Genomic DNA, 13,142 nt, shown 5'->3' with positions numbered 1-13,142 from the left:
AAGTACATGCAAAATGAAATTTACTTTATTAGGTTAAGTTAAAGACATTCCTTTTAGAAGCTTAATGAAATTGATTGGCTGGTGTCATTCGGTTTTGACTTGTTATCACCATGATCATAATCAATAAAAGTCCGTCGATTGAATTGCTATTTTCGTCCTGAAGAATTTGCATCACCTTCGTTGGCATGCCCCCCTCTCTCTTTCACCAATCATTGCACGAAAAAGATAGTAATTTCAGTAGCAATAAAAATCCTTAAAGGGGAATCCTACGCACAGGCAGTGACAAAAGATGCCAAAGAGCAAAAAGAAGGCAACTCCATATCACTTCATTCACTAATCGTGCATGGAAGGTTATTTCCATGAACACAAATAGCATACCGAGCATTCGACGCCGTAACATTGGATTGAATGGTGGTGGGGATGGGAAGCGTGCTAGTCAAATCATATTTATTAAGTCATATGTTATAAATACATAGTTTATCTGCTTTTTTTTTTTTTTTTGGTAAAATAGTTTATCTGCTTTTTAGTAACTTAAGTTTTAAAGAAATGATTTGTGGAACGTAGTATCAAAGAACATGTTGAGAGTTTAGAATTCTAGCACCCCCTCTAAATTTTCTTCTGCCCGTTTTCTTATACTGCAGATTATTCCGTCAATGCAGTTCTATTCATGACTTGTCTTGCATGTATAGGGGCTACTATCATGAGCGAGGGAGTGTTAAGTCATATATTATAAATATGTTATTGACCCGCTTCCTAACAACTTAAACTTTTAGGAAAAACAATTTGTCTAATGATATTGCACGATAAATTGACAATATAAATAACTTATGGACTGAAATGATGCTTTATCTGATTAATCAAAGCTTTCTTATGCGATTTACAAAATTATACATTTGAATTGCCAGGAAGCAAAAGAATCGGAACATGTATGTCCTTGGGCACTTCATTTCATGTATCTTTTTATTTTATTTGTGTGTTACTTTGGCCTTGTAAGTGTTAATGTGAGCTTCGTGTGTCGGATGCAACACATCACATGACCTTAATACGTAGAGAAAAAAGCCTAATGCATGTGAAAGAGCCAGTAGCTCGTCGAGGGTTCTCGTCTCATAGGAAATAGGAAATCTTCACGTCTAAATAGCAAGAATGAGAATCCCATGCTGGTCGGTCCACCAACCACTGTAAAATCACGGGGTTGTAAATTGAGACCCTCGCAACACCGACCGTGCTTGATCTCGTCACCGTGCGTGATCTCCACTAAGCAAAATGCAAATTTTAATCACAATTTAATTGCATTTGGTCTGTGCAAGATGATGAGGCCAGCCCAGAAGCTAACCACCCTCCGTTCCCACATTTGTCATAAACAATTCCATGGTCGGTCAGGCGACGAAGCTTAGATTATCATTGGAGTTGGACCCACCTGCACACCCATCGGGTCGGTGATGAGGGGAATTCCTAGCCCTTGGATTGGCCCGTCAGAGCTGCATCCGCCGGCCACGTGTCGTGTGGGGACGGCTAGGGGCCCACGAAAGAGCCCTTCGTCGACAGCGACGAGTGGATTGCCAAAGGAGATGTTGCTGCTTCATAGATGCAAAAAAAATTATGGGCTTCATGGGTTACCGGAGAGGAACCGGCTATTCTGGTCTCGTATTAACCTTATTTTGGTGTCCCTATATATAGTTCTCTAAACACCATGCAAATATCAAGAAAACAGCGACATTTCTTCCAAGCTCCTGAGTTCAGAGCTCAGAAAGAAACAAAAAAGTCTCTCTCTCTCTCTCTCTCACACACACACATTGCATAAACAATGCCGATTTCTAGGATCGCCATTGGATCTCCGGCCGAAATTGGCCAAGTCGATGCTCTCAAGGCTGGTCTGGCTGAGTTCATTTCAATGCTCATCTTTGTTTTCGCTGGAGAAGGCTCTGGCATGGCATTCAGTAAGAAAGTGACTTTAGTTTAGTGTCACGACTTCAATTCGGAAATGTCATTTGTCCAGCTTGTTCTACATTTTTCAAAAACAAAGTCCTGAGGGCTTCCTGAAACAGACTATCCTCGCTAAGCTTTGTGTGATTTTTTTAAATTCGACATTACTTATGGTTCGAAAAGTCATGACAAGCTCGTTCGGGGTTCATATGTGATCTATAATGATATGGGAAGCATAGTATATACAACAAGGCGCAAGCTTGCCAAGTGAGATGTTTTTGGTGTCTTGACAGATAAGCTCACGGATGATGGCTCGACGACTCCAGCAGGCCTCGTGGCGGCGTCCCTTGCTCATGCTTTTGCACTTTTTGTCGCTGTTTCAGTGGGCGCAAACATTTCCGGTGGACACGTCAACCCGGCGGTCACATTCGGAGCCTTTGTTGGCGGGCACATCACGCTCTCTCGGAGTGTCTTGTATTGGGTCGCTCAGTTGCTTGGCTCGGTAGTGGCCTGCTTGCTTCTTAAGTTCTCAACCGGGGGAATGGTAAGACATAAGAGCATAGAAGCAAACATTTCGCAGAAACAGAGCAGCGACTTACTAAGACGAAAGTATAACTTACATGTCTCATTTGTGATGCAGGAAACATCAGCATTTTCGCTTTCATCCGATGTCACTGTGTGGAATGCCCTGGTCTTTGAAATAGTGATGACATTCGGCCTCGTCTACACAGTCTATGCAACTGCCGTTGACCCGAAGAAGGGGAATATAGGGATCGTTGCGCCAATCGCGATTGGGTTCATTGTGGGTGCCAACATCTTAGCAGGTGGAGCCTTCGATGGAGCATCCATGAACCCGGCAGTCTCATTCGGGCCTGCTGTCGTGAGCTGGTCTTGGGACAGCCACTGGGTGTACTGGCTCGGCCCCTTCGTCGGCGCCGGTATTGCCGCAGTTGTCTATGACACCTTCTTCATCAACCAAAGCACACATGAGCAGCTCCCATCAGCAGATTTTTAAAGTATATTACTTTCCTTTTAAGCAGTAAAAAGTGGCCTGCAGGTCATTGGGTTCCGTTGGTGTTCTGGGTGTCGTTATTTGTATCTTTCCATCGTCAATTGTACCTTTGTGCAGCTATTCCCCTTCCTGTTCAGTTGAGAAGTCACAGGATTGAACAAGGACTTATTTTCATGAATTTATGGACTCTTCAACAAGTCCACCGATATTATAACAAAAATTGCAAGAAATTTAAGATAAAAGGGCCAAGCCGCTGCTCTTTTGTGACGCCATTCTTTAAACAAAAGAAAGGACGGATGAAAACAAAAATATCACAATATAAACATCAAATGGATCAAGTATATTGTATAGCACCAAAACGGACATACGACACCATACGCACCATGTCGACATCACTTTTTAAAAATACGAGAATTCTACATTCGAATACTTTATATAGTAAATATAATTTTGTATATAAATAAATAATAATAAAAAGAGCTTAGGATTAGTTTACATTAAAAATATTAACTCAACATTTGTTAATATCATTTGTTATTTTACTTAACAAATTCAATTGTATTCCATTACAATAATACATAAAACTTATAGGGATGATGCTAAAGTAGTATATTTAAATTTATTTATTTATCCTATGTGGTTTTTTTTTATTACTTTTTTCATAGTAAAAACTTTTAAAAAAATAACTCTAAAAAAAAAAAAAGAAAAGAAAGAGACACGGTCATGGCTGGGCATGCCATTACCCTCGTCAACGGCGTGCCTAACTACCGTTGGGGGGGACCCTTGTCGCCGACCAGGCAAGGCACTTGCCCGATCTGGCGAGGGGGTCGGCAAGCCTCCTTGCCCCAAGCAAGGGCCAACGACCCTTGCACCAACCAGGTGTGGTGTCGCCTAGTGAGCCTCGCTCGCCCTCTTGGCAAATGATGGCCTCACCCAGGTTGACAAGGCCCGCCCGCCCCCTTGTCGCCGACCAAGGCAAGGCCTGGTAAGACTTGCCCAGATCTAGGCGATACATCAATTGGGGTCGGCAAGCCTCCTTGCCCCCAAGCAAGGGCCAACGACCCTTGCTAGGCCCAGGCGAGGGTGTGGTGTCGCCCAAATTTGGGTGAGCCTCGGGCCCTTGCTTGGCAAATGATGGCCTCACCCAGGTTGACAAGGCCCGCCCCCCCTTTTTCTTTGTTGCTTGGGGCTGAGGTCGCCCCCCACCTCAATGGCAGCAGCCTATCCCTAGCCCTTTTTTTTTTTTTCTTTTTTTTTTTTTTTTTTTTGTATATTTACATTTTTACCTCTTAAGTATTGAAAATTTTAAAAATTGATCTCATATTGGTCAAAATCGTGAGTCAAAATTTCAAACTCGCGTGTCAGAGAAAATTGACCACGTGTCGGATTTTTCAATATTCATTGACTGTGTGTCGGAGTGTCGGCACGACACAAAAACTACTCTACTAGAGAGTGTCAATGCTACGTAGTACATAGATTCCCTAGTGTTTTGCTTTGGCCTCAACTTTCAACCAAAAGTCAATGCTATATAATATATGCTCTTCAAAATGCAATTGAAGCTGGAAAAGTTGCAGGCCCCAAAGGAGACATCTCTCGAAATACTACATTGTCAAATGTTAGGTGTGCTGGCTTACAACAACCATTCTCCATCTACTGCAATTTTTCCATTCTAATACTCCATGTAAGAATTGAAATGGCAAATTACACTCATATAAGTAAATTCATTCTTCAAGAAAGCAGGAAATATATTAATTGCTACAACACAAACCTTCAGATAAATCATGTGTTATAGTTATATCAGTGTGTCTGCTTCATACCTGATTCAGGAGAAATACAGGCATTTGAGTTTCCCTAAAGAAGAAACTATACAAAATTGTGCACACATAATAATAAACCCCCACAGTTAGGAAGGGTGATCAAATAGGCCACAGTGACAAATGGGATTCTTGAGGACAACGAATGGCTTAGCTCGCATAGCCAAAAGTAAGGATTTACAACTAGCGGGTGTCGGAAGGAGGAATTAGCTTCAGTTCTTTTTCTTCTCATGACGCTTCCCCAGTTTTGACCGCCTTTGCTTAAACAAATGCAGATAAAGCTTGAACCATAGGAACGGGTAGAAAAGAAGAAGAACCTGACATGACATTCAGATGGAACGTTTCATAAGCTTCGTGAGAAAATAACCACATAACATTTGATTTATATATATGCTTCCACTGTAATTTAATGTCACACAACGGAAGGTGCAAAAATAGACTATGCAAAAAAAAAAAAAAATTATATATATATATACTCCCAGAATGACTAAAGTAGCAAAATCAAGCAATACCAACCAGGAAAATGTTGATAGTGATTTACCTAAAGATGCTAGAGAATGTTCTTGTCCAGCAAAATTTCAAAGATATTTTAAATGATTCTTTAAGTGGACACACAAGGTAAAATAGAACATTTCACAACACCCATATTAATTCTTTCTGGCCATCAACTCCCATACAAAGAGGACAGGTAATCTGGACAATGACGGGTTTAGCAAAGGCTCCAGTTGAACCATCAACTTTTGTCTCTTTCTCAGTGGAAAAAAAAAAAAACCTGGTTTAACTTGGGTTTAACATATCGCGGAGACATGATATCACATCAACAAACACATATATCCCTCTATCCCCGCAAAGGATTGGAAGCAACTAGACACTTTTTGGTCAAAAAGCAACCAGACACTCACAAGGCAACATAATGCACTTCTTTGTCATTTATGTAGAAACTAAAAATTATATGAAATGGGAAGGTAGAGTCACAGACATGATTAAAATGTTCCAACCATACCCGGACGAAATCATAATAATTGAAGGGAATGCTGGAAAAGAAGCCCGCATAGAGGCCAGTCTTCTTAATGAAAGGAAGAGCCTGGAACATGAGCCAGACTGCATCATAACAGAAGAACAATAAAAATGCATAAGCATGAGCACATCTGACTTTTGCTTTTGTGGACAATGGCATCCAATATTACTCCAGAGGAGAATTATAAGATCTTTATGCAGAAATTTACACTCACTTTCACCAGGAGCAATTCCTAATGGATAGAGCACAATAAATGTAGTGTACCTAGTGAAATGCACAAGCTGTTAGAATCACCAGCATGAGTGCCAAAGCAGTAGATATTTTTTTGAATGCAGACAAAAAGATAACCTGAGATAGGTAATCCAAGGTGGACAACATTTCAAGCAATTCAAAGCATAATGGAGGTACCTGATCACCTGCATGCATAATTATGATTGCCAATTACCCTTCAAGGTCCGAACTATATAGGTGAAACTGTGAAAGTGCAAAATGGATTGTACATAGTAAAGTAATAAATTATAACTGACGAATAAATGTCAAATCCATTAGTATCTTGCAGTAGGAAAAATTAAAAGCATGTGATTCTGGAATATAATCACAGGGAATTGGACCAAAAAATGAAGTGGAAACAAACCTTATCCCCTGTCTGTAAGCCAAATAGAATGGATATGATAACGATAATAACTGACACAGAGTTCAATTATGTCTAGATACATCTTTCCGTGTCTCTGAGAAAGGAAAGTACATGCTCGGATTCCAAGAAGATTTGCTATCATCATTATACATAAGCTTAATATCACTCTCAACCTTAGATCGACCCATTACATCATTCCATTCCATTAGTCAGTCAACATCTACAGAAATGGATAGTTTGCAAGAACTCATGGCAAGTTGCAGATGTTTATTCCGGTGTACATAGTATGTAGAATGGGAAATAAGGGTTAAACGGAATAATATAGGTTTGGTTTGTATTCGATCCATTCAATCTCGCCATTCTCATCCGAGTTCCACCTTTAAGCACATGGCATGAAGATCTAATACTTCTTCTTTAGTAACAGCATGGTAAAACCCATTTAAGTTTTCAAACTCCTGACAATCTAATAATATGAGATTAATACAATTGAAGTTCTCAATTTCCCATGTCAGGCAACTTATATAAGGAGTCTATCAGATTTTATATGTAGCAAAACAAAGATGTCTGCGAGCTTACATCACTTAGACACCAGGCAATGAAGGTTATGAAAACTGATGGTGATTCTTGGATCTGCAGATGACAAGAGGAGTAGAAAAGCAGGATTAGTTAAGGTACGCAGTTTTCCCATCGGCAACTAATTAGACAAAAATCAGCAATGTTTCATTCATTGATCCAGGTTTGCCAGGCTTGGAGGATGTAGTTGAGCAATAGAAGTATGCAGCTGACCTCACTGATTCGACGAACAATTGCCAGCAGAAAATGTGTTCTTCCAGCCCATTGCATCAGAGGAAACAGCACCCCGCTCGGAACAATTCCTTAAATTTTAGTTTTTTAAGATGCACAGACCAATATATATGAGCAATGACAAAAGGCAAAAAGGGTGACAACCCAAAATACAAATTTTACAAATGACCTACCTAGCTAAAGACCCATTTTCAGATTGCCTCGAACTTCTAATAACTCACAAACAACCCACTTCAGCTTTGCTTCGATACAAAATGTTTACATTTTCAGCGATTTTGGCCAGAGATATCAAGTGCTTTTCACATGGAATTTATCAATAGCCAAGAAAATGGTGCGCATAACATCCCCCTCCCCTCCCAAAAAAAAAAAATAAAAATAAAAACACGGGAAAAATTTTGCGGAATTCCACGATTAAAATTTCGAAACTTTCTATTTAAACATGAAGAGGTTCGCCGCCGGTAGGCAAAATGAGAAAGGAGAACCCAACCAATTCGTGAATTTCACGAAAACAAATTACCTAATGCTCCGTGGAGGACTTCAAGGAACGCAGCAGCCTGAAGCAGACCTAGCAGGAAGAAGCGCAAAACACTTCAAAACGTATCTCATTACCGAAATCTAAGAAAGGAAAACCAAGCTACTAATTAACAATTTCCGCCACTCCCGCCCCTGCCCTTTGCCTCATCCATATCCCCCCGACCCATAATCACGAACCGAACAGCAAAGCCGAGAAAGAACGGGAGGAACTAAAAATCTCACAGATGAGCTCTCCAGCAGCGGCGTAAGCGCCGTCGACGGACTTGGTGATGACCACGCTCCTCAGAATCCGGAAAAGGGAAACCGACCTGCATTTGGCATTGAACGAAGTGAATCGGAGCGACGGTTGAATCGATCGAGGCACGTGCGGATTGCGCACGCGCGGAGGGAGAGAGGCAGTAGGTATTACCATCCGAAGGCTTGAAGGGAGTTGTAAGCGAAGAGGTAGAGATTCGACAGCCGAGACGTTCGGGAATTGCGGCGCTCGGCCGCCATGCTTCTTCTGCTCACGCTTTCCTCCACCGTTCGGTATTTTCCCCTTCGCGCGCTATCCTCCATGTCCGTTCCTCGACCTGTCATTTTTTTTGGCTTTAGGCGCTCCCTCTTTGCTACGGGCACACCCTTCGTGATCCATCGGGCCTGGGCTTTCGGCCCACGCAGGTTGGGCCTCCCGCCTCGCCTACAAAGCGAGAGATTAATTTCGAAAATAGTAATTATCGCCGCGTAAATTTGCGCGCCTCTGATCATCTCGGGGCGTACAGATGCGGAAGCACCACGCCCAGTGACAATCGGAGAAGCATTGTGGAGTTTGGAAATGGCAAACATGCCAGGTTTGAACGGAAAGTAGTCGCCCTATTATTTTTGGTATGTATACAATTATCTCTTTTTAAAATGGGGAATAAAAAAAAAAAACCTTGCACTCATATGTTAAGTGGGAGTTGAAATTTTCGAATATTCCAAAAACATTTATCAGATTATACAGCATTTCGAACTTGGGTCATCAGGCTCATTTAGCCTTTCACGAAGCATATATATTTTTTGAAAAAATATTGAAAGTGGTTCTTTCTCTATTAAATTAGCATACAAAAGGTGATTAATAGGATAGATAATTCATAACTTAATATTATATTAAAGTGAAAAGCGCCTAAACACATTTCCTTTGACCAGTCTTTCACGGGCGACTTTTGACTTATAATTTCAAGACATCTTGCGACTTAGAAGTATTGCTTGATATGTGAGTTTTACGTGGAAACAACGCTATATGCTCTAAGAAATTTTTGAATTATTCATAAGATATGGCTTCAGTTTGTCTCTTGGCATTGTCTAAAAGAATTATTCTTAATGAATTCGTCTTAATAATGAATTCAAATCTTATCGATAAAGGGTGATCAAAATTTCATTATGATAGAGCATAACATTTGAAATGATTGTGTAGCATTTATGACAATAGAAAAACAAGTCACCTTTCCAAAACAATTTAATTATCCTTATCCAGTACAAGCAATTCGGTTACACAAGTGAAAAAAAAAAAAAAAACTAAAAATGGATCGGGTCAAAAAAAAAAAAAATAGAAAAAGGACTAAAATGGATCGATATAGTTTGGGAGTGGGTTTCGACTCACACTATGGTAAAAGTCAAGGTCCAGTCTAGCTAAGTATTTCCCCGTCACAACGGAAGGACACTTGCCCTTTCTGGCTCGTCGTTTAAATTCCTGATGTGCTAGCCCAGGAAAGATTCTGAAAATGGAAATGCTGATCCCGCGATTGCTCCTCGTCGATCAAGCGCGCCGCTATCATGTCGGAAGTCGTAGATTCTCTCGTTCGACACCAGGCAGTTTCGCGCACGCACACTAGCCAAACGATCATGCTTCTTATGCTCGTTCTATCCTGCAATGAATCGAAGGAGAGCCTACAGGATCGACGGAGGTTCACCATCTTCCCCCGATGGATCAGGCTGTCAGGGATCTGAGTGTCCTTCGAGGGGGATTGTACGCAGGTGACGTGTTTCGGCCATGGATTCTAGCTGCTGTTTTAGGTGACTTCGACAGAACTTTGGCATGATCGATCTGTTTGTTTGATTCGACACGATTGACTATAGCGTGATTCCAGGATTTTTCATCTGGCTCTTATCTGGTACGAAAGACACGAAGAGTTTCCAAACGAGGATTTTCCTGCTGATGGAGAGGCGGATGAAATTCATTGTCGTGATCGACGTGACCAATGATCTGCAATCTGGTTATTAAGGATGGGAAGGGTTTAGCTATGACGGTACCTCAGAAACTACTGTTTGAGGACTGAGTAGTCGGATAACACCTGTGCTGGTCAGTTGCATTGTCGGTGGCAACTGAAAATGAAATTCTGCTGAGGAGATGCGCTCATGAAAATCATTCCAAAAATATATAGTAGTATGCCGGCAATTCTTTTACCGGCAGATTGGCGAGGAGAAAAAGCGATGGTATGGAGGAGAGGAGACACGCGAGGACTACGTGCGAGATCAAGGACGGATGCTTGGCTTGTGCTGTAAGTTTCAGAAAATTGAAAATGATGGAGATATGTTACTTATAAGTCATAAGTTGGACTGAAACAACATCATGAATTGTCATGCTAGGTCAATCTTCATCGATACAAGTTATTTGTATTTATGACTCGATGTCATCAACGACTTCCTTCTCTGGAGCTGTTCACAATGTCGAGGTTCATAATTGAGTCTTCAAATAACCGTCATGGTGCATTTTTATGGAGCTTTGTACCATCATCATCACTCTGGTTGCTATGAACATGCCGCCCAACTTCTGTCAGAATCTGAATTCAAGATTTTAATGTGTTTCAGCTGAGAAGTAACCGAGTTTCTTCTGAATGGTTGGAACTAAAATTTTATAGCTTGGCCTGCATCGTAGGTTAGCAATGGCCATGTGCAGATTCGTGCCTCGAACTTAAATGTATTAAAAGTTCTAATGTGAGTTAAAAAGAAGTTCCTTCAATGGGATGCATCTGGTAGAATATTCGTCCAGTCCTTCTGAATCGAATGCGACATATTAATAAGAAATACATTTTGGGCGGCTATCCACGTCACTAAAGATCTTCTTCTAAAGCACGACATCTTTGAAAAGCAGAGGTCTTCCAACTTTAATAAGGGCGTGCCACTTGTTTGTTTTACTTACTCCACCATAAATGTTTTAACCTATACATGATCGATTTTTTCAACTTTTAAGTGACGTATGTCCCTTACTTTCCAGTACCCGACAACCATAGCTATAGTCTCTCCTCCAGTAGCTTTTCCTTAGACTTTAATTTACGAATAAACTTGAAGATCTTACAAAATCATTTGAAAATAATGGCTGATTGATATAGTGAATAAGAATAGTGCATGATTTATTTATTTTTCCCAGTTTATCGCCTTGAGATTGCCTGGAGGATGCACCTTGATTGAAGAGTTTTTTTCATCTTAGCCGTGTAGTATCTATAGATCAAAATTTCAATTCAGAGTAACATGAGTTGATCGCTGGCTCATTCTCTATTGTGCGGACCGTTATACATGAGCTGCTAGAACATTAAGAAGAGCAGACTACTGGGCTTTGCCTGAACTCTGTTGACCATTGAAGACTTAGTTTCTGAAGCCAAATTGGTGGCTAAAGCTTGGCCACTGAATATCTCTAGCTCAGGCGAAGCCTTTGTAACTTTCCTTTTGTCTTTATGTTTGCAGTACTTCGTCCTTCCATGATCTTTCCGTTCTTGTTTCCTCTGTGGTTGGGTTATGGGGACACTTTTGTAAATGTGGAATGATCATACAGAGAAACAAACTGCAAGACTGATATTCATAAACACGTTGTTTACACTGATTCCACACACAAACTAGTCTTGTCACTAGATACCTTGTCTTCTTTTCCTGTTTTGTTGAGAAGTAAAAGCACACGTTACAAGGGGCATGGAGTGGCTGCAGCGGTTTCTGGGTCACTAAGTACCCTAGAGTTATAAGAGTATTCCTGGATGTTACAGCCTCATTGGGGATGCAGTACATTTATGAACAAATGATAAAGAATGAATATTTGGTCAACCAGTTATGTAAGCTCCTCCATGCTCATAATCGGGAATAAACTGATTGATGGGAAACATCTTAGATTCTTCTTCGTCAGTCAGCCACAGTGGATCGGAGTTGTATTCCATTGTCGGCGAAGCCATGGGAGGACAAGAGAAATTGCAGCTTTCTTCACTGTAGCCATCATAAACAGGTAGTATTCCATAACCGTCTGCCAAAGCAATTTCTTTCCATATGTCATCGAATGAACAGGCACTCTCACTTTTCCCCTGTTCTTCAATATTCTGTTCAGTTGAAGTTAACATATCACCAGGACCTCCTGTACCGTAGAAGCTTTCTTTTCCAGTCTCTCGAGTTGTTAATGAATCCACTGTGGGGTTGTTCGATGAGGAAGAAGAGATATTCGAAGATGCTGATGATGAGGAAAGGGCGTGTTTCTTTTCTTGAGCTTCTTTCCTCATATGAGTCCTCCAATAGTTCTTTATCTCATTGTCCGTTCGCCCTGGTAGCTTGCGAGCAATTCTTGACCATCTGCATGTAATAATTCCTTGTGAATAGGCCAATAAAAGCAGGTTATGTGGAAAGACTATTGGATAGCAAAATCACTTCTCTATTTAAATGTTAACAAAAGTTAACAAACCTATTTCCCCATTTGGAATGAAGTTCGAGCACCAGTCTCTCTTCTTGAGGTGTCATCTTCCCTCGTTTTAGGCCAGGATGCAGGTAGTTAACCCAGCGTAGTCTGCAGCTTTTTCCTGTTCTATTCAATCCTGGAATAAAGCTGGGCGGTTAGAAGTAGCTCCTTCCAAAAAACCCCCAGGCTTTAAAACGAACATACCTATTATTTTCTCCCGCCACCTTCAAACCTGATACCTTCGCTATAAAATCCCATCGGCGATCTCCAAAAAGTCCAACAAAGCACACCAGTTGGAAATCTTCTTGTTCTGTCCATGGACCCTTTCGGACTTCTTGCACCATTTTCAATTCCTCTACAGCTCCTTGCTTTCTCCTGAAGAGGAAACTCAAGACCACCTACTTACTAGAACTTGAAGACCCATGTGTACTCTTGCAATTTATATATAAGCCAGTGCCTGTAGTTGAATGACCATTTGATAACTCCTTATCATTATGAAAAAGGTTGCTTTTCTTCACCACCATACAGATGGTGGACACATGCTCATCTCTTGATAGGCACCCTAGGCATATGACATCAGGCATTACGCTGAAATAGCCAAATTAAGGGATTTGATCTGTAGACGTAATTTTCAGCATGGTTCCCTTTACGATAGTGTTAATCACAAAGGTATAATCTAGAGAATATCACGAATAAAGTTGAGTGAACAGTTGTTCTTCGTGTTTTCTGTTTCT

General features: G+C 40.9%; 3 protein-coding genes across 3 annotated transcripts; 1 reads left to right on the top strand and 2 right to left on the bottom strand.

Annotated features, from left to right (window-relative positions):
- Positions 1 to 1,691: 1,691 nt before the first annotated feature.
- Positions 1,692 to 3,113, top strand: LOC104432770 (aquaporin TIP1-3). The gene is made up of 3 exons (XM_010045294.2): positions 1,692 to 1,937; positions 2,217 to 2,467; positions 2,564 to 3,113. Exons 1-3 carry the CDS (start codon positions 1,805 to 1,807, stop codon positions 2,936 to 2,938), a joined length of 759 nt encoding a protein of 252 aa, XP_010043596.1. The 5' UTR covers positions 1,692 to 1,804; the 3' UTR covers positions 2,939 to 3,113.
- A 1,546-nt stretch (positions 3,114 to 4,659) lies between these two features.
- LOC104432769 (very-long-chain (3R)-3-hydroxyacyl-CoA dehydratase 2) lies at positions 4,660 to 8,305 on the bottom strand. The gene is made up of 9 exons (XM_010045293.3): positions 8,149 to 8,305; positions 7,962 to 8,047; positions 7,723 to 7,770; positions 7,188 to 7,276; positions 6,978 to 7,031; positions 6,116 to 6,183; positions 5,982 to 6,031; positions 5,753 to 5,850; positions 4,660 to 5,066 (listed from the first exon to the last, which is right to left on the bottom strand). Exons 1-9 carry the CDS (start codon positions 8,295 to 8,297, stop codon positions 4,962 to 4,964), a joined length of 747 nt encoding a protein of 248 aa, XP_010043595.2. The 5' UTR covers positions 8,298 to 8,305; the 3' UTR covers positions 4,660 to 4,961.
- A 3,219-nt stretch (positions 8,306 to 11,524) lies between these two features.
- LOC104432768 (transcription factor MYB59) lies at positions 11,525 to 12,838 on the bottom strand. The gene is made up of 3 exons (XM_010045292.3): positions 12,641 to 12,838; positions 12,415 to 12,544; positions 11,525 to 12,305 (listed from the first exon to the last, which is right to left on the bottom strand). Exons 1-3 carry the CDS (start codon positions 12,750 to 12,752, stop codon positions 11,789 to 11,791), a joined length of 759 nt encoding a protein of 252 aa, XP_010043594.2. The 5' UTR covers positions 12,753 to 12,838; the 3' UTR covers positions 11,525 to 11,788.
- Between the last annotated feature and the right edge of the window lie 304 nt (positions 12,839 to 13,142).

This window comes from Eucalyptus grandis, chromosome 2 (genome assembly GCF_016545825.1).
Source record: "Eucalyptus grandis isolate ANBG69807.140 chromosome 2, ASM1654582v1, whole genome shotgun sequence".
NCBI lineage: Eukaryota > Viridiplantae > Streptophyta > Magnoliopsida > Myrtales > Myrtaceae > Eucalyptus > Eucalyptus grandis.
The sequence above is the reverse complement of the archived record's forward strand: the minus strand, read 5'-3'. Positions and strand labels throughout refer to the sequence as shown.

What these genes read in the sequence shown, in the direction of transcription:
- LOC104432769 (XM_010045293.3), bottom strand. Translation starts at nt 8,297, where the DNA reads ATGGAGGATAGCGCGCGAAGGGGAAAATACCGAACGGTGGAGGAAAGC. An exon ending in TCCCTTCAAGCCTTCGGATG is followed by an intron (nt 8,048 to 8,148) that starts GTAATACCTACT and finishes TGCCAAATGCAG; the next exon opens with GTCGGTTTCCCTTTTCCGGA. An exon ending in TTGCCTGGTGTCTAAGTGAT is followed by an intron (nt 6,184 to 6,977) that starts GTAAGCTCGCAG and finishes TTATGCATGCAG; the next exon opens with GTGATCAGGTACCTCCATTA.
- LOC104432770 (XM_010045294.2), top strand. Translation starts at nt 1,805, where the DNA reads ATGCCGATTTCTAGGATCGCCATTGGATCTCCGGCCGAAATTGGCCAA. An exon ending in AGGCTCTGGCATGGCATTCA is followed by an intron (nt 1,938 to 2,216) that starts GTAAGAAAGTGA and finishes GTGTCTTGACAG; the next exon opens with ATAAGCTCACGGATGATGGC. An exon ending in AGTTCTCAACCGGGGGAATG is followed by an intron (nt 2,468 to 2,563) that starts GTAAGACATAAG and finishes TTTGTGATGCAG; the next exon opens with GAAACATCAGCATTTTCGCT.
- LOC104432768 (XM_010045292.3), bottom strand. Translation starts at nt 12,752, where the DNA reads ATGGTGCAAGAAGTCCGAAAGGGTCCATGGACAGAACAAGAAGATTTC. An exon ending in TTTTATAGCGAAGGTATCAG is followed by an intron (nt 12,545 to 12,640) that starts GTTTGAAGGTGG and finishes GCTTTATTCCAG; the next exon opens with GATTGAATAGAACAGGAAAA. An exon ending in CATTCCAAATGGGGAAATAG is followed by an intron (nt 12,306 to 12,414) that starts GTTTGTTAACTT and finishes TATTACATGCAG; the next exon opens with ATGGTCAAGAATTGCTCGCA.